At 32.5% G+C, this 19,834-nt stretch overlaps 3 protein-coding genes across 10 annotated transcripts; 1 reads left to right on the plus strand and 2 right to left on the minus strand.

Moving 5' to 3' along the window:
• Positions 1-197: 197 nt before the first annotated feature.
• On the minus strand, positions 198-3,712 carry LOC123208949 (tubulin alpha-5 chain). Its single transcript, XM_044626616.1, has 5 exons — positions 3,444-3,712; positions 2,134-2,348; positions 1,852-2,051; positions 1,213-1,721; positions 198-735 (listed from the first exon to the last, which is right to left on the minus strand). Exons 1-5 carry the CDS (start codon positions 3,554-3,556, stop codon positions 423-425), a joined length of 1,350 nt encoding a protein of 449 aa, XP_044482551.1. The 5' UTR covers positions 3,557-3,712; the 3' UTR covers positions 198-422.
• A 4,544-nt stretch (positions 3,713-8,256) lies between these two features.
• On the minus strand, positions 8,257-12,139 carry LOC123197760. Of its 8 annotated transcripts, none has more exons than XR_006497925.1 (8): positions 11,805-12,033; positions 11,523-11,700; positions 11,286-11,396; positions 10,990-11,109; positions 10,708-10,864; positions 9,847-10,004; positions 9,655-9,661; positions 8,693-8,769 (listed from the first exon to the last, which is right to left on the minus strand). XR_006497925.1 is itself a non-coding variant. In XM_044612172.1 (6 exons), the coding sequence occupies exons 1-6, from the start codon at positions 12,055-12,057 to the stop codon at positions 8,648-8,650; spliced, it is 606 nt and encodes a 201-aa protein (XP_044468107.1). In that variant the 5' UTR covers positions 12,058-12,077; the 3' UTR covers positions 8,257-8,647. The 8 variants fall into 8 exon arrangements, 4 of the variants coding, with proteins under 4 accessions (XP_044468107.1, XP_044468084.1, XP_044468076.1 ...); XR_006497923.1 differs by having other exon boundaries at positions 9,655-9,679; XR_006497926.1 differs by having other exon boundaries at positions 9,655-9,679; positions 10,703-10,864.
• A 3,730-nt stretch (positions 12,140-15,869) lies between these two features.
• LOC123196873 (mitochondrial dicarboxylate/tricarboxylate transporter DTC) lies at positions 15,870-18,369 on the plus strand. The gene is made up of 6 exons (XM_044611020.1): positions 15,870-16,086; positions 16,372-16,455; positions 16,800-16,861; positions 16,979-17,340; positions 17,723-17,937; positions 18,059-18,369. Exons 1-6 carry the CDS (start codon positions 15,967-15,969, stop codon positions 18,113-18,115), a joined length of 900 nt encoding a protein of 299 aa, XP_044466955.1. The 5' UTR covers positions 15,870-15,966; the 3' UTR covers positions 18,116-18,369.
• Positions 18,370-19,834: the final 1,465 nt, after the last annotated feature.

Here is a 19,834-nt window from a genome sequence, read left to right on the forward strand (position 1 = left end):
CTGAGAGCCTAAACAGAAGATAAAGTGAAAAACCCCTTTCTGTCACATCATCGTTTGCTAAAACAAGCAAATTAGTTTCTTTCCTACACCACTTCATTCTAGAGTTTCTTTCTTAGAAATCTCATATAAATAATCTTGCAACATCCATCAATGCCCTAATTGTTTCTGGGGGACACAGAACCATGGCACAAGTAAAATAGAAATGATGCAATACTAATAAATTTAAAACATTACTTCATCAATACCATGACAACCACATTGAATCACAGCATAAACACAATTGTGACATTTATGACAAAAAACAATAGTGCTACACAAGATAAACAACATAACAATATAAAGCTAAAGGGCTATGGGTTGTCGACAAACAAACTTCACCATATAAATGTCCTTCAAAAGTACTTTTTTTAGTTGAAGGTGCATCAATAGTCTTCACCTTCCTCTTCCTCATCAACACCTTCTGCACCTACTTCTTCATAATCTTTCTCAAGTGCAGCCAAATCTTCACGTGCTTCTGAGAATTCCCCTTCTTCCATGCCTTCACCAACATACCAGTGCACAAATGCCCTCTTGGCATACATGAGATCAAATTTGTGATCAATGCGGGAGAACACTTCAGCCACGGCTGTGTTGTTGCTGATCATGCAAACAGCTCGCTGCACCTTAGCCAGGTCACCCCCAGGTACAACAGTTGGAGGCTCATAGTTGATACCACATTTGAAGCCAGTTGGACACCTGCGGAGTTCAAACATGACCGCATCTTAGATGAAAATAAAAAATGTAATGCAGGAGCAGCCTTAAAAAGGTACACAATGTTGCACCAAAAAAACAAAACAAGCTTATGAGGCCACATTAATATTTTTTCTTGGAAGTATTTAAGTATTAATATTCTGCTGACTCCCTATGCAGGCTTCGTTTCAAGAAATTATTTGAAAACCATTAAAACCTTTTTAATTAAGTTTAAAAAAGAAAAAAAAACACTCGTCATCCAATCATATTCTTCAACAAAATAGTCTGTATTAGCCTTACATCAGCTATCCTAACATTTCTGAAACATGAAAATGTCCAAGATGGTTTCTCTTTCAACAAAATGTAACTTTTGAAAGACTTGAAAACATGCTTCCTTAAAGGTGAAACTACCAGGATAGTAGTTTTTATCCATCCAATACGACAATTCCTTAGATGTTATATAGTAATATCGAATTTACTTACCAGTCAACAAACTGTACAGTTCGTTTGGTTTTTATTGTGGCTACAGCAGCATTTACATCCTTGGGAACAACATCTCCCCGGTACATCAAGCAGCAAGCCATGTACTTCCCATGCCTGGGATCACACTTGGCCATCATACTTGAGGGCTCAAACACTGCATTTGTGATCTCAGGAACTGATAGCTGTTCATGATATGCTTTTTCAGCTGAGATAACAGGGGCATATGATGAGAGCATGAAATGGATACGGGGATATGGTACAAGATTGGTCTGGAACTCTGTAACATCAACATTGATTGCTCCATCAAACCTCAATGAAGTAGTCAAAGATGATATGATTTGAGAAATCAATCGATTCAAATTAGTGTATGTTGGCCTCTCAATATCTAGAGATCTGCGGCATATGTCATAAATAGCTTCATTGTCCAACAGCACAGAAACATCCGTGTGCTCAAGAAGGGAATGAGTAGACAGAACACTGTTATAAGGCTCGACAACAGCCGTTGACACCTGAAATATTGAGTGCAAGTAAATTAGAAATTAAACACAGATCAATTACAACCACAGACCTAGATCCAAACACATTCAAAGACTATAATTTCATGATCAAGATATGGAAGTAAAAACCAAAATTGAGCACCTGAGGAGAAGGGTAGATAGTGAAGCCAAGCTTTGACTTCTTCCCATAATCTACTGACAGGCGTTCTAACAGCAAAGACCCCAGACCAGAACCAGTGCCACCACCAACAGCACTAAAAACCAAAAATCCTTGCAGCCCTGTGCAATTATCAGCCAACTTCCTCACTCTATCAAGGCAAAGATCAACAATTTCCTTCCCAACTGCACAATAAAACCACAATCAACTTAGATAAACAACCAACACAAGTAGTATTTTACAACATATATAAACAATCACAAGTACCGGTATAATGTCCCCTCGCAAAGTTGTTAGCTGCATCTTCCTTCCCAGAAATAAGCTGCTCTGGGTGAAAAAGTTGGCGATAAGTACCAGTTCTAACTTCATCAATGACTGTTGGTTCAAGATCAACAAACACAGCTCTTGGCACATGCTTGCCAGCACCAGTTTCACTGAAGAATGTGTTGAAGGCATCATGGCAAGAGCCCACAGTAGTATCACTACATAGAGATCAAGTAGTGCAAATGTCAACACAATTTCCCCTTAATTTGATAACATGCTATGACATAAGCAAGTATAAAATTGTGAAAATATTCAACCAAAGTATAAATCAAAATCAAGATTTCTTAAATCAGTGGCATTGAGTCTATTCATCACAAAGTATAAAACAAAAAAAAAAGAAAAAACCCTCAATTGTGGTCTCTTTCAATTAGTGCTTCAATTGAAAGTTATTGAAGAGCATAAACAATCAGAATTTTGACACTCATCTTGACTCATATACTCACCCATGTTAAAAAAAAAAACTTTTAACTTCTCACAACATACATCGCCAAAATGATGATTTTACCATCTCATCCTGCAAGTTCAGCCACAAGTTACTAACCTTACCATGCTCAGAAAGGACAAAAACTAAAAGGGTAAAACTAACTCAATTTCTGAACTCAAAACCTCCAACTTTTTGACAACAAAATCAATAAAATAAATAGATTAACCATGATCTTAACCATCTCATCCCCACAAATTCACATATAAAGTTCTGATTTGAAAAGCTCATTAAACACTAACACAAATAGGGATTAACCAAAATCAACTTCTTTAGTCAATAACATCAAACTTTAGTAAATTTGCGAGCATAAAAACAAAAAGAGTACAACCAAAATCAACTTCTACAATGAAAAAACTCAAAAATTCCACGAAAAGCAGATACACAAAAACTCTCTAAAAGAACAAAAATTTCACCATCTCACCCACACATTTTCATCCACAAGCATTGGTATAACCAAAATCAAACTTCTAAACTCAACAAACGTAAAACTTTCCACAAAAAAATATACGTAAACCCCCCAAAAATCATTTCACAATCCCACCCCCACAAATTCACCCACAAAGTTCCGATCTCGAAAGCTCCGCAAACAAAACAATAAAAAGGGCATAAGCAAAGTCAATTTCTACCCTAAAAAACCTAAAAGTTTAAATTTAAAAAAAAAAAAACCAAAAACCCCCAAAAAATCACAACTTCAGAATCTCACCTCTAAAATCCATCCACAGAGTTTAAATCGTAAAATGATAATTAAACATAAAAACAAAAGAGGTACCTGGGCATCATCCCATCAGGCTGAATGCCATGTTCCAAGCAATAGAGCTCCCAACATGAATTTCCCACCTGAATTCCAGCTTGTCCAATGTGTATACTGATTATCTCTCTCATTTCTTCGTTTCTGCGCTCACTTCAAATTCAAAGTACCCAAACCCTAATATCCGGCTTTACTTAGGGGATCAAACACTAGCGAAAGTGCTTCTGTATTTAAGCGCTTTCAGCGCGGTTATACTGTTTATTTACTGTATGTGTGAATTTGACGACTTATTTGTACAAATTTAATAAAAATTTGGATTCCGGATATGACAATGGGCGCCAGGCGCCAGCCATTCTAGGGCTCCACTTAAAGGGGCTGGTTATTTGCATTTACTATATTGACCTTCTTTCATTTTAATTAAAATGATTATTAAAATAAGTATTAATATAGACAATTTTATTATTCTCTTTTGGTTGTGAACTTAACATTGGACTCAAATCGAATTTGATCAAATTCAAACTTAGCCTCAAACAAATTTGACTTGAATGAATCTAAAATAAACTCAATACAAATATGTTTATGTTTGAGTTTGAACTCAAGAATTTAATATTTTCAAACTTAAATTCGGATTTTATGGATGTTCAGTTATAAAGTTTGTAAACTTAAAAAATTCAATAAAAATTAACTAAAATAATGTTGTTTTAATTAATAAACATTAAAATGACATCATTTTAGTATCAAATCGAACTTAAAACTTGATTCGAGATAAAACTCGAATTGAACTCAAACTCTACTCCTCTTAAATAAATTGAATTAGAACACTTTTAAAACAAATTCTAGTTAACTAACAACTTTTCTATAAAAGTAATATTACACATATATATATTTTTATATAATATAATTATATATTATTAATTTAAAACTATTTAATTATAAGATGATATGCGTTTCACCTATAAAAAAAATATGTATATGTAATTTTATTGATAGAATAATAAAAAAAGAACAAGAGAATTTAGAAAATAAAAATAATTAATAATAAGAGGGGCAGAGTGGGAAAGTGAAAAAGGAGAGTAATGGGGAGCCATGTGCAAAGAATAGAAAACAAAAAGCAGTTTTTTGATAGGAAGGGAGTGAGTTGTTGTCACTATTATTTCTATCACCCCCATGCAATGCTTCGTTGTTGTTTTATCTCCATTTGACTGCCATTTTGATTTTGTTTCCAGAAAACACTTCATTTCCATGTGACAAGGCTGGCTTTTTTTTTTGTTTTTTGCAACATTAGCCACAAATTCCCCTAAAATATCTTTTCACCCTTCATAATGATCTACTATATTGGTATTAAATCTTTTATTGTAGCTCAAATTTTATTAGTCCTTGACTTAATGATTCTTATTTCAAACTATTTGGAATTCTTTAAAAAATTAAAAAAAAGGGGGGGCAAAAGACTATTTCCCATCAAAGTTTTGATGCAAATACAAATGTACACTTACATTAAATCAAAAACTCAAATACTTGTTAATAAGCTAATTTTTATTAAAATTTTTAATTATATATAAAGATAAAATTATTATTTTATCACTAACTCTAAAATCTTAACATTTCATTCCGTAGATTTGAAAAACTAATATTATACTCTTATTTTCAAAGGTTAAAAAGTTAATATTTTACTTTAGAGTTTCATTTCTTCTCCTCCATTTTTTGGCAATCAGTCCCCAATCAACTTCTCATCTGTCGATGCACTCACTCACATCCCAGACGATAACACAACAACAAAGCTATCACGGTAACACGATGGCAGCATCTTTCTTTATTTTTAATATCAATTATAGTGCAATCAATCCTAGTACATTATTTAGTACAGCAGCATCTTTAGTCTAGCTTAAAACTGGACGGGGACTAATAAAAGAACAAAATAAGTATTAGCAAATCTAATTGACCAAAAACATCTGATTGACAATTTCAATTACACTTTCCAATCAACATTTGCAATAAAAATTATTAAATTAAGTGAACAAGACACAATACAAGTGTTAAGTTCAATATCTAGAGTTTACATATAAAAGCTACGAAATTTTAAAGTTAATAAAACTGATAAAATATTAAAATTTTTAATGAAAAAAGTCTGAGTTTGAATTTCTATCATTCTTATGAAATATTAACTTATTTAAATCAATGATTATAGGTTTCGAAAGAAGAAAAAAGGGTAAAATATTCAATGAGAATATACAGAGTCAATTGATAAAACCTCTGCAAAATTATATAATCTATATTTTTGTTTAAAATTATATATTCCGCCCCTGACCAAATTTATCCACAAATTACTTCAAAAACTGAAGCTTTCATCTCATCATCAGAGTTAAAAAATTCTCATAAATATCCAGTGAGAAAAAAAAGGAGAGAGCGAACCATGTTCATAAAAATTCAAAAGGCTCAGCCCTAATTACAAATTGCACTCTCTTCCTTCCCTTCTGTTTTCAGAATTACATCTTTCACCTATAAACACTTCCCATCTGAAATTTTGGTGTGAAGATGTAGCAACTTAATGTTACATAAATTTACCTATCAAACTAATTGCACAACAAACTTCTCGTCATCTGGGTACCCGCAGACTCAGTGTACATAGATTACAGAGAAAGCTAACTCAGTGTCGGTGAGAATGTTTCCAGTTGCCCAAACCATTTCTTCCTTTTACGATTTTACGAGCAACTGAAATGAATCCTATGATAGCCATAGCATAAAATACCCTATATGGCACCAATGCCAGTCCAGAGAGGAAAGAATAGTATCTAGCAAGTGCATACACAACATTCAACCTCAGTTCCTGATCGAAGATGCACGGGAGAGTAACCAAGCTTCGAGAAGATAACACCATGAAAAATTACACCGACATAAAGGACTGAATCCAAAAACCACGGGAAGCTATGTCCAATCCATATTCTATGCTTTCACATAAGTACATGAGCATATATTTATTTTTAAGTTATACAGGGCATGTCAATTTACACACACACACGCACACACATGCATATCTTTCAAATTCACTCAACATGAATAGTGAATTAGAAATGGACACAAAATCAATGTTTTAACTATTTAGTGCTCCTAAAGCATGTGCTCCTACAAAATTAATGCCATAAGTTAATTTATGTCTATAAACATGGTGCTTTGGGATAATCCATACCTGCAACCAAGCTATCAATTAGGGTACAAACATGAGGGTTGCAAGAAGATCCAGGATCAGCAAGCCATGTCGGTGATGGAAAATCTCCAGTTGAGTGTCACTAAAACTTTTTGTTGAATCTGGACTTTTATGGTTAATTTCTTCTAATGGGAGATAATGGTTGAATCTTCCATCCTGCGTTGAGGCAACTTGCCTAGATTACTTAGCAAAAAAAAAAAAAAAAAATTGCCTAGATCCAATATTGCTGTCACTGGTGCAATCAAATAGTTCTGTTCTCTGAACATGGTTACGGAAAGAAGCTGTCAAAGAACTATAACACAAACAGTAAGCCTTTTGATAACCACTAGTTTATCAGAGAATCGGCAGCTAGATGCAATAAATAGTTCAAATTTCACAACTGTTTGATGCTTATGGTTCAATTAATAAGCAAGAAACTTCCTCAAATTTTGAACATTAAATGTAAAAAATAATGGATTACAAGTATTACAGACCCAAGAAGCCAATCAAATTCACCATGGACGTAATCCGAAGATTTAACTAGAAATTTAATTCTTGTATAGAATACAAAGATGGTGATAACAGAAGAGACTTAAAACTAAAAATATACCTGCAAAGTGAATTATGGCAGCACAAAGAATGAAACATGAGAAGAAAGTTGGATGGACAATGCACACTAAAGTAATTGCAGCCAGTGTTGTAACAATTAATGGATGGACTCTTAGAACCATTACCATCTGCTTTTTCAGAGAACCAGAAAAATGTCTATGAGAGAAAACATCAATCTCCATCCATGAAATAGGAAAGTAAAGTGAAAAGAGATCAAAATGGAATAAATAACTTCAACCACCAATCAAGACTAAGTGTATTGACAACATATCCACCAGAATTCACGCTCATTGTGGTATATTTATATCTCTACTCTTCCAAAGGAATTGTCTAACATATTAAAAGGGTCAGTTTTAGTTGTAGCCAACTCGATTGTTTATTTAAATAAACACAGCAAAGTATAAAAGCCAGCCACACTTTGAACCTCAAATAAATCCAACATAAGTGTAGCCATTAATGATGTATGGACAATTCTCCAACACTTATCTTATTGTAATTTCTTTTTCTAGTATTATACGGAAGTATCAGCTGTAAACCATTGAAAAACAAATTATACAAATACTGAGTTACACCACATGAAAAGGAGAGAAAGCCAACCAACCTTGTCTTGACAAATACATGTATAGTGGCAGACACATAGAAGATCAATTGTGAAGCCAATAACAGTAGAACTATCAACCCATTTGCTAATAAATAGCAAATCATTGACAGAATGGCAAAGCTCATGATGGGAGGAAATGGTTGAGACATTAGGAAGGAAAGAAACAAGTAGACCGAAATGGGTAGTACAGCTAAAAGCAAAAATAGAAACGGCATTGTTACAGACCTGGAAGAATGGCCAAGCTTTCCAGTAGACTGAAGGTTCCAGCAGTTCCACAACAGCTCCTCCAGCAAGAATTCCAGAAACAGCCTCCTGCAGTCTCAATGTTCCAGGATTTTTCTCCAGCACCAACTCAACTCAACAATCTCCCAATCAATCATTCACAGTCAAGCAAAGGAAAAAGCAATTAGAACTAAGTTGTCATTCTCATTTGCATGTAAATATGATTGTACTGGAAGGATTTCTATTGAATAAAAGTTTACTGTTTCACTCCATATCCATGTTGACAGAAAATTACAATAACTTGCTCAAGCTTCACTAAAGGTTCATCAACACAACCACAAAGTTCTCTACAAATCCATCAACAACAACAATAACGGAAATCAAAACAATAACAGCAACAGCCAAAATAACAGTAACAGCCAAATGAAAATAAACTCTGGAATGCTGGGTTCTGAGAGCCAGCCCTCTCCACTTCTACTCAGCAGCTCAAAATAACATCCATAATCATGCCCTGCTCTTCTCTGCTTTTTCCCATTTTATGTGCCGCCTCCTAACCGTCTTTGGACCCCACCACTGAAGGCTCTTCTCTGAATTCTGGAAAAGAGGCTTCAATTAATTCCAGCTGCCTGGGTGCTTTGTCCAAACTGCCCTCCTCCATTTGTTCTTCCCTTTTGCTCTCAGCTGGGCCATTATCCATACTCCCTGGGCTGCCTTCTGTATTATCTCCTTTGGGCCTGCGGTGATAAACCCTTGTAATTAGGTTCCCAACAGGCATTCATAAATTGAATTCTATGGCTAACAGAATAGAAGGGATAGGCAAATCAAGATCCCATGCATATGCTTGCTGCATGAGAGCAAAAAATATAACAGTAACAGACAAACCAGCTATCTGCAAAAGACAAGTCCAATAATATGACAATATAAAAATTATATCATGAACAAAATAAATAATATCTCTTAATCCAAAAAAATAAAAATAAAAAGACATATATATCAATCATGGAAATAGAAGATGCATTCTGCAAAGATTTGCTGTTAGTTTATAAAAACCTGGATGCTACAAAAGGTCAAAACTGAAATGTCTCTATGGACTCATGGAAAAACAAGAAAATGCATCCATGTAGCTGGATTACAACTTTGGTGTTTATCACATATACAAGGCGCCCTTGTGTGCTCTTCTGAATTAATCACACAAACAAACAGAAAAAAGTTACAAACCCATTCATGGTAGTGAATTTTGTTTTGCAAATGGGATATAGTGCCTCTCCTTGCATCAATGCTATTTATAAGAAAATTATTCATGAACAGGAACCACAACAGTTTCTACAACAAAAGTTAAGTTTGATTGGTTTCTATAGACAACTTTAGTGAAATAGACTAATTTTTCCATCATTGTGAGACCCATTACATTTACTAACTGCTTGGACGAAAAACAATATTCAAACTAACACTAAAAGTTGAGAAGACCCATGTCATAAGTTGCAAGTGTCTCCCAGAAATTACATTCCCAAGTTCAACATTAAAGTTGACGGTAAATCAAAAATAAATTTAAAAAAACTAACAAAGTTATATATCCAACATCAAATACAAAAAAAATCTGCAATCTTGAATTTAATCACCTGTGAGCTGCATAAAAGCACAACTCTGTTGGCAGATCCAGTGATAGAAACAGTTACGCCAGTTTTATATGAGCAATGTGGTGCAGAGGGGTGCAAAAATGAAAACTTTAAATTAACAAAAGTGAAAGTATATTTAAAAACTTTAAAATAATAATAATACAAGAAAATAAACATCTTTGGAAAACTTCATACCAGCATTATAACAGCGGTTCTTTTCTGTGAGAAACTCAAAAGTGCTGGTGAAAAATCAACAACAATGGTCTCATTGTACAGGTTTGGAAATATGTGAAGACCTGACATTAGATCCTATGCAAGTGCTATAGGTGGGAAGCAATACATTTTGCAAAGTCCTGAAATGCCAAGAAGCTCACTCAGTACAAAAGAAAATTAGAGAAAAAATCTAAAAATATCATGATTAAAAAGATATTGTTCGGTGACTGAAAGCCACAAGATGTGATCAATGTAGAGACCGCAAACAAGAGATGTCAACAAAACAAAAGAAAAAAACTGTACACTCCAACATATCCTCTAACATGAAATGCAAGTGCATAAAATTCCACAACAAAAACATAGATACAATTTGTTGTAATTTCATTAATGCAATGGAGATATTCAAACATAAGACTATTTAATCAACCAGACTCCAAAACTATGCTAAATATTTCTAATCAATAGTAAAATGTTAGCACCAAAACTGTTGTGTACAACACAATTTACCACAGTCAGAAAATGATTTATTTTCAGCAACTAGTATCCGACTTTCAGAACTAGAACCACTTATTCTAGCACTCAGTTAATATGTTTGTGAACTTTCATATGAATATTCATTTATACTTTACAAACAAAATAAAAAGAATAGTCTAGTACAGCCTGCATAATTAACCATTTCAGACACAGCATGTCAGCATTGCATGGAAACTTGTAAACATTACAATGAGGTCAATCATAATCCATATAGTCAAAGGCACATAAGAAGACATGACAGTGAAAGATTATACACAAGGCTTTGCATGAATTACAAGAAAAGGCAGTTAGTAAGATTTAATTCCTTACTACTGTTTTCCATGTTTCCAGTTTCTTCATCTGGAAGCCCAGCTTTCTTTATTCCACAGCTTTCAGTTTTCAAAGACAAAGTAGCAGCGAAAAGGCCTAAGCTAATAGCAAATGACAGATTGAAAGTGAGGGGATGATCCTCCTTCAGAAACATTTCCTGTACAACATTCGCATAATGAAAGCCCAGTCAGTTGAACAGGCAAAACTAATCCAAGCAGTTATAGGTTTAATTTTCTAGAATCATAACCCGAAAATAAGTCAGCTGCTTATGAAAACATTAACCTTAGGTGAATATGTAGATAGAAGCATTGCGTGTGGAGAAAATTCAATCTCCCCTTCCTGTGGATTAAAGAACTGCCCAACTGCCGTGGAAGCTGCTGGCGGAGGTCTACCTGAAATAGTCTAAGGACCAGCAAATCACCACAAATCATGTAGAGAACATGTATCAGATCCAGCAAGAGAACAATCAAAACATTCATCTATTCCAATTATGGAAGAGGAAGAAAAAAAAATTTATGCAAATGAAGTTTGTCAAATTGAAAAAGAAAACGATAATAAGATTGAAGGCCAAACAATACCGGACAAGGTGCAACAGAAATAATCAGGAATCTGAAACCACGCATATCCTCCGGACCCAACTGAAATACTGCAGTTGGAGGCACTTGCTCTGTCTGACTGCCAAGTTCTGTCTGATGAAAAAACAATTGTTCAGGAATGTGTCTCAACAACATTGTTGCAACATGATCTTAAAACTCAACACTATACTTCACTTATACAAGACAAACAATTAACTTCACTTGAGAATTGAGCATCACAGTTAAAACAACTAGTGCCTGCCTTGGTGCTTGTCGTGATGGAATGTGAACCATCTTTGACGTCACCTGTAGAGCCCTTTCACTTGCAGACAGGTCCAAAGTTGATTCCCCTATTCTAACCCCAAAACATGGAGTAAGTTTTGTCACATATATGAAGTGACTTTTTTCCATTTGAACTCTAATCATACAAGGCAAACTGTAAGCCATAGAATTCTGGTCTTCAAAAGTACAAAATAAAATGCAAAAGAGCTAATAGTATCAGAAAAAAAAAAAAATAATAACTTGGCCTTGACAGAGATTCCAAAAGAAACTCCTCCCAAAACGTCGCTAATATTTACCATTTTTCTTACATAACCCATTAAGGGAATATAACTGACTTAAAGTATAAGCCTCATAGACTTTTCATTTAGTATTCATCATCTACACTTCAACACTCCTAAGACAACTGATCGTAACCAGGAACCCCCAAAGAAAGCTTAAAGCCACCAAATATGAAATTTCGAAGGAGAATTCCTAACCTGAGACCCAGGCTCATGCTCAAACCTCGCTAAGTAGCAAGAAGGTTGAAAATATGGGTTGTCTACATGGTATTATTGATCTTCGTATATGAAAATTAATGTAGAAGAGAATGTTTTAAAAGGCCAACTACCCTTTGGGTTAAAGGCAAGCCTAATTGCTTTTAAACTAAAAAGCCCAATTACTTTTGGGCCAAATGAAGAGCCCAATCACTGTGATTTTAAAAATCATATGTAATGGGTCCAAATCTGATGGATTGTAATTGGACAGAAGAGATAATGAGTATCTGAACCAAAAAAAAAAACGCAGAATTAAAATATAATAGAAAAAGATAATAAATTTCAGCCAGTGTTTCTAATGTTACGTGGCATTACATATGCCACTACCACACGGCACATCACCAGCACAAATTTTCTTCTGTTATTTGTTTAATGTTTTTATTTTTTTTTATTAGAGAAATTATATTAAATTCAGATGCAATTATTAAAAACCAACTTTTTTTTTTCCTAATTACAAATATTTGACATAAATATACCTTTGAATCGAAATACAAAAATCCTTACCATTGTTCACTTTCTTATTACCAAAAATATCCTTTTTAGCTTACTAACATAATCCTATATCAATCAAGGGTAGAACAGTCAATTTCTTAGAAAATAAAACAAAGTTCACTGGCGTAACTGGATAACAGGTACCATTTTGATTTTTTAAAGTTTAGAAGTGAGATATTTTCATTTTATCAAACCTTGTTTAGAAAATAATCATTTGGGCTTTAGAATTACTTTGGCTATCTATAAACAAATAACTCTTTTGGTATTTAGGAGGCGTATGATTTGAGTAATGTTTGATTACTAAAATAAAAAGATTACCTTGAAGATAAATTACTTAGAAGATTATTGAGTATAAATGATTACTATGTTTGATAAAATTTGATAGGTATAAATAATTATTGTGTTTGGTTAAAGTTAATAAAAGATTACTAGTAAATTATTTTACTTAAATACCCTTGAATATAATTATTTTTAAATATTTTTTATATTATTTATCATATTAATTAAAAATAAATTTATTTTTATCTCAAAAAATAAATAAATAATAATTTTTCTATAATAAACTCAATATTACCCCAGTAATCTTTAAATATCTAAGGTGAAAGTGGTAATCAGATTACCACGTATATTACTTGCTACGTCAGCATTGGTAATAGAAGATTACTGTAATCTTTTATTACTGACAAACCAAACAAAGGAATAAAAAATAGATTACCAAGGTAATCATAAAATCTCCTAACCAAACGCACCCTAAAAGTTTAAATAATTTTTTTCTTACTTTAAAAAACTAATTATTTCCTCAAAAAATAAGTTTTGAAAAGTTACTATTTTTTCCTAAGGTTTGAAAAACTAATCCAACAAATGGATGACAAAAAGATGGCGTCTTCTAATCCAACAAAAAGAGCATCGATCTTCTCTGGCAAAAGGATGTCCGAATATAGACAACGCAATGAAGAATCATCTTTTGTTATCTAGACAAAATGTTTAGCAAAGATAATATTGAAAGAAGGGAGAGAGACGATCGAAGGCTATCGGTTGCCAGAAAGGGAGAGATTTATCTAAAAAATCAAAACCCTATGAGAGAAATACAGTTTTTCAAAGTTTAATTATGGAAAAAATCATTGGCTTTCTAAACTAAATGAGGGAAAATGATATAAATTTTTAAGGTTTTAGTATTTTATGGTAAAATAACGATTTTACTTTCGTCTCTAACAGAAGTTAACTAATTGGTGAATGTTTGCGTGTTTTTTAAATAATGCATGTATGTTTTTAAGATTAGATTAAAACTTTGGTGGGAAATAGTTGGCCTAAATCTTTCAATAAAACTTTGCATATATATTTTTAAGTGCATACCATGAGTATCATATGTATATATTTTGTAATTTATGTATAAATATATAAATAATATGTTATTATATGTATGCTGATTTTGAATATACAATAAAATAACACATAATTATATAATAATATATCATTTATATATTCATTTGTATAATTGAAAGTGTGGATACATACTATTGTTCTAAATTTTTCCTAAGAACCAATGCTCTGACATTCAACAACACAATGACAAAAACCCAACTAAAGCGTTTGGAGACTTAAAATTTGCACTTACATTTTTGCACTATTTAAATAGTCCTTTTTTTTTTAATAACAAAGAACTTTATCCAAATAGGATTATCACATTGGGTCAGAATCAATTATATTGAGTAGTACAGAGATAAATTATTTTAAGTAGGATAAACTCTGAGTCTAGTAACTGACTTCACAACCATTGAACGAGGTAAATTAATAGTTTGATCTTAATATGTTATCAGGGAAGACTTAAATTTATATTCCCTTATAAATAAAATTTTTTTCTTTTATTAGTCAAACTAATCCTTTAGGGGTATTTAAACTGCACTTTCATGAATCAAACTACCCCTTGGGGTAATTTAAACTGCGCTTCCATGATCCACGTTCTACATTCACGGGTACCTCCATTAAAAAATTAGCAGAATCTTTGCAAGTCTGTTTTGCAGAGCCAATGAAATTTATTAAGTCACATTCCTACTTCTCTCCTCACATGGTAGAATTTTAGGCATGAATGAAGGTACTTTCCCCTTCAAATTCTAGGGTATTCCCTTAAAAGTAGGTTGCCTTTGATGGATTGGTTCAATGGTACATCAGTGGTATGGAAATCCAATCTTACCAATTTTTTGTAAACTGTTGTCTTTACAAGCAAAAGGGTTTGCTTCTTTGCTTAAGGATCAATATTTCCTTAAAAAATAATAAATTTGTTGAATATATATAAGTTTAATATTATTATAATTTGAACTTCAATTGGAGGAACAACAAAATATTACATAAAAATTCTAAAAAGTTGTTGATTTATCCCATAAAAAAATAATTAATATATAATATCTAAATAATTTAAAAAAAAGGGCAGTTTGGTAGGTACAAATTAAAGAGGGTGGAGAGATGGTCACAATTGAATTATAGACTAGTGAGTCAAAATTGAGCACTGCACCCAAAACATTAGTAAAATTGTACAGCTTTGACATTTTGGTAAATTTCAAGTTAGGTGAGATCTTTTCAATTAAACACTCAAAATATTTACTCTTTCCTGAAAATATTAAATTATTAAAATACACATTAGAAAATCCTTATTTTATATTTACTACACAAAACAAAAGGATATAGATAATAAAATAATAATCTTTTTTTTCCTAAGAAAATAATATTTAATCTCCATTTAAAAAACTAAGTTAAATAAAAAAATAATTTAGATTTGTTGACAATTATATTGATTAAAACCCTAAATATTTTTGTGGGTATATTTGAATTAATAAATACTTATAGCGCCGATATCTCCATATCAATATCATCAATTTTGTCCGATGAATCTTTGACAATATATATTACACATCAATCTTCTCTTATCCAACTTTATTTGACGTCAATTACGATTTTTAATAGTTATTCCACGGATATTAATATTTTCCACTCCACTTGACATCAATTTCACCATTGGTGACAGTAAATTATAGTTGAGTAGTGGCTAGAGTTGTAGGGACTATAAAATCATCAAATTGTTATATTTTAAACATTAAAATTAGAATGGTAAAAGAGTTATTTCCTCAGTTTTTTCAGAATTTGTATCTTAAAATTACTATTTTATCTTCTAAACCGTTGATTTCTAAAGTGTTATTTGTGAAAACGTCTTTGGACAAACGTTGGGTGGTAACATGTAAGTTGCGGTTTTTGCTTCGTGCTTTGCTGCTATATATCTTCTCTTCGCTTACTTTCCGATTAATACGACCCTCTCGATAGAAGCCTCATCCCTCCCTCTTTCTCTCTCTTCCTCAAAGCTCTGTGTTTTTTAATCCAAATCCACCATGGCAGAGCAGAAGAAGCCCCAAGCTGCGGGTGTTTGGCCCACCATTAAGCCCTTTGTCAATGGTGGCTCTTCTGGGATGCTTGCCACCTGTGTTATTCAACCCATTGATATGATCAAGGTTTGCATTTTAACGTAGTTTTGGATGAAAATATGTTTGTGTTTGTGCAAAAGATGAGTTTCTTTTTTATTTGTGTGGTGTCGTAATTTGATCTTTAGGTGAAAATAGGTGCTTTCAATATGTTGTTAGATCTGGGTTTTGATTGGTGATTTCTGTAGGCTTGTTTGTGTGTCATGGTCGGGTTGGACTTGTTGTATGGTCTGGTTTTGTTGTGTGGGTTTTTCTTTCATATGGTCTAACGGGAATTTGTATTTTGATGGGTTTTTGTTGTTTGTGTTGTTGCAGGTGAGAATTCAACTGGGCCAAGGATCTGCAGCTACTGTGACGAAGAACATGCTTAAAAATGAGGGCATTGGTGCCTTTTACAAGGTTAGGCTCTGTAAAAACTTGTTAAGTTCTGTCATTTCTATTGGGAATTTGTGGAGTTTACGATTCATTGTCATTAGATCTGTGGTTAAAGATGGATCTTTACTCAATTTAGTTTATCACGGATTTGAAAGAGGAGCAATGGAAAGCTTATAGGTTTAGTGCATTTGAGCCTTGTGAATTATATGAATCTGTAACTTTCATATGGAGATCTTGCATATTGGGAAAGAATTTTTGCTGTTAACTTGTAGTGTTTTTACAATGCAAAATGTGTTCTGCATTGTCAATTGATCTTGAAGTTCATTCCTATTCTTGAAATTGTATCTTAACTATATTCTACTGAGCAGGGGCTCTCTGCTGGACTGTTGAGGCAAGCTACGTATACTACTGCCCGTCTTGGTTCATTTAAGTGAGTGTTTCTTTTCAATTTCTTAGTTCTTCACTGATAACGTGTGAACTGCTGCACTTAGCTTTTTGACATGTTAGCAAACTATATTATAGGAGTTTTGTTTGTTTGTTTCCTTAGAATTTTGACAAACAAAGCAATTGAAGCCAATGATGGGAAGCCTCTACCGTTGTATCAGAAGGCTTTGTGTGGTCTAACTGCTGGTGCTATTGGTGCAAGTGTTGGTAGTCCAGCAGATTTGGCTTTGATCCGTATGCAGGCTGATGCCACTTTACCTGCTGCTCAACGCAGAAACTATACCAATGCCTTCCATGCCCTCTATCGTATCACTGCAGATGAAGGGGTTTTGGCACTCTGGAAAGGTGCAGGCCCAACTGTAGTGAGAGCTATGGCATTGAACATGGGCATGCTTGCATCTTATGATCAGAGTGTTGAGTTTTTCAGGGATTCTTGTGGCTTCAGTGAAGCAGCTACAGTTATAGGTAAGATCCTTTTGAAGCACTACGTTTATTTTGCCAAAAGTGTTTGTCTATTGCTTGGTGAAGTTCTGTTGCACGGTAGTTTGTTTAGTTAAAGGACAAGTTTATCATTAACATTATATGAACCACGTTAAGTATTGGTAATAGTCTTGATCTTATTGTTTGGTGGGATGTTTATAGGTTCTTATCTGAACTTTCATTAATATTCATATCGTCACGATCGGTGTGAACCATCTAATTATTAGTATTGGTCAATAATTTTGCACTGATGAGCAAGCCTACAATTGGAAAATAAACCACTCTTCTTGTGATACTTTGTTTTTCCTTTTTTGAGTAGTGGAAAGTTAGTTAAGCTAATCTGATCTTTTTCTCCTTTTCTTTGCAGGGGCAAGTTCCGTTTCAGGTTTCTTTGCTTCAGCTTGCAGTCTACCCTTTGATTATGTCAAAACCCAAATCCAGAAAATGCAACCTGATGCTCAGGGGAAGTATCCATACACCGGCTCTTTGGACTGTGCCATGAAAACTTTCAAGGCTGGAGGACCATTCAAATTTTACACTGGTTTCCCTGTATATTGTGTTCGAATTGCCCCGCATGTCATGGTAAATCTTTCTCATTTATTCTTAGGAAATGCCTAGTACTTGGTCTTGAGCACAACAAAATAAGTTATGATAGATATAAAAGCATTGCATTTTTCTGACAGCTTGATTTCTCTTTATGCAGATGACATGGATTTTCCTCAACCAGATCCAGAAGCTGGAAAAGTCTGTTGGGTTGTAGTATCTTGATGCCAGATACATCTGTTCGACTTGAGCCTTAAATAAAAGGACATTTTGTTTGTATTTTTGGTGGGTTTTGGCACTTCAACGCCCTTAAAACCAAACCATTTGTATCGAATTTTTCCAGCACAATTGATGTAGGACTTAAAATTGTTGTTGTTATTTGGGCCAGAAAATTTTTGTGTTACTGACAACTTGAGAGAGATACTCTTTTGAAATACCGCCAGAAAAATAAGATTTGTACTGTTATGAACAGGGATATTCTTGATGTGAAATTCTTCAATTCAAGCCATAGATTGGTCGTTATTAAAATTCTGCATTGAATTTGATGTTTAAGATTTGTTATTTAGCCTGATTTAGAATTGGCTTCATTGATAGTTGATATATTTTCCTTGGGCTGTTCGTAGAATTAGAATTGGATTTGAATTAAATTTATTCGAGTTCAAATTCAAATTCGATTCGAACAAACTCAAAATAAGTTTGGTTCAAGGGAGTTTGTATAAGAGTTAAATGTTTTTTAATTCAGTTTGAATTTGACTTTTAAAAGTATTTGATTCGTTAGAAACATTTTGATATATAATTTAATTAAAACGATATTGTTTTAATTAATATGTATAAAAAGATATATTATTTTAGTTGTTTTTACTTAGTTACTATATCGAGTGAGTTTAAAACTTTGTTTGAGGTTGAACTCAAGTCAAATTTGAGTTTAATTTCTCTCAAACGAGTTAAATTCAAATATCTTTAAAGTGAACTTAAGTTTAGCTTCAATTAAATTGAATCGAGTTTGCATTTGACTTGGTTCGATTCTTCCTATACATGGGATCTTGAAGTACAAAATGATGGATTTTTCAAAATAAAAAAAAATTCAAAGTAAGTTTTATAACTTGTTGAAAATAAATAACAATGTACTTCGAATTTAGACCATTATTCCGAGGGAAAATATTAAAAACTTTTATAAAAATAATATGATACATTATTATTAATATAATTTGAATGTTTATTACTTTATTATAACATAAAATTTAGAAACACCTTAAATAATAACGTTTCTGAAAATGTAAAGTTCAAGTAATACTTTATTCATTTCTACGAAAATTTATATTTATTTCCCTGAAACTCCAATGTCCAAAGTAATAAGAGCAATGAATCAAATCAATATGTGATGATATGTGATGATATTGTGTGAACAGATAAGGGTGTATATAATTCGATTCAAATTATAATCGTATCAAACTATTTTAAAAATTACGATTTAATCGTATCAAAATATTTGAAAAATAGTTTTTAGTTTAGATGATTTTTAAACTGAACTAAATCTAAACTATATTTTTAAAAAATACATATATATTATATATAACTATATTTTACATAATATTTTGATAAACAATTAGGTGTGTAACTTATAGTATTTTTTTACATGTATATTTTATATATATTTCATAATTATTTTACACCTTTATATTATATTTTAAAATTTATTATTCAATTAATTTTATTAAATAATATATAAAAAAATTTATTAATAAAACATCTTATATAATTTTATCTATAAAATATTATTTAATCTTCTAATATGTAAAATGGTAAAACATCCCATTTTCATGTAATAAAAGAGAAATTACATTTTAGTTTATTAGATATAAATTCATTCATCGGAGTATATTATGCCTATCTTTACATTTTAATTGGTTCTATTAATTTTAACATCATTTTTTTT

Source organism: Mangifera indica, chromosome 2 (assembly GCF_011075055.1).
Source record: "Mangifera indica cultivar Alphonso chromosome 2, CATAS_Mindica_2.1, whole genome shotgun sequence".
Taxonomy (NCBI): domain Eukaryota; kingdom Viridiplantae; phylum Streptophyta; class Magnoliopsida; order Sapindales; family Anacardiaceae; genus Mangifera; species Mangifera indica.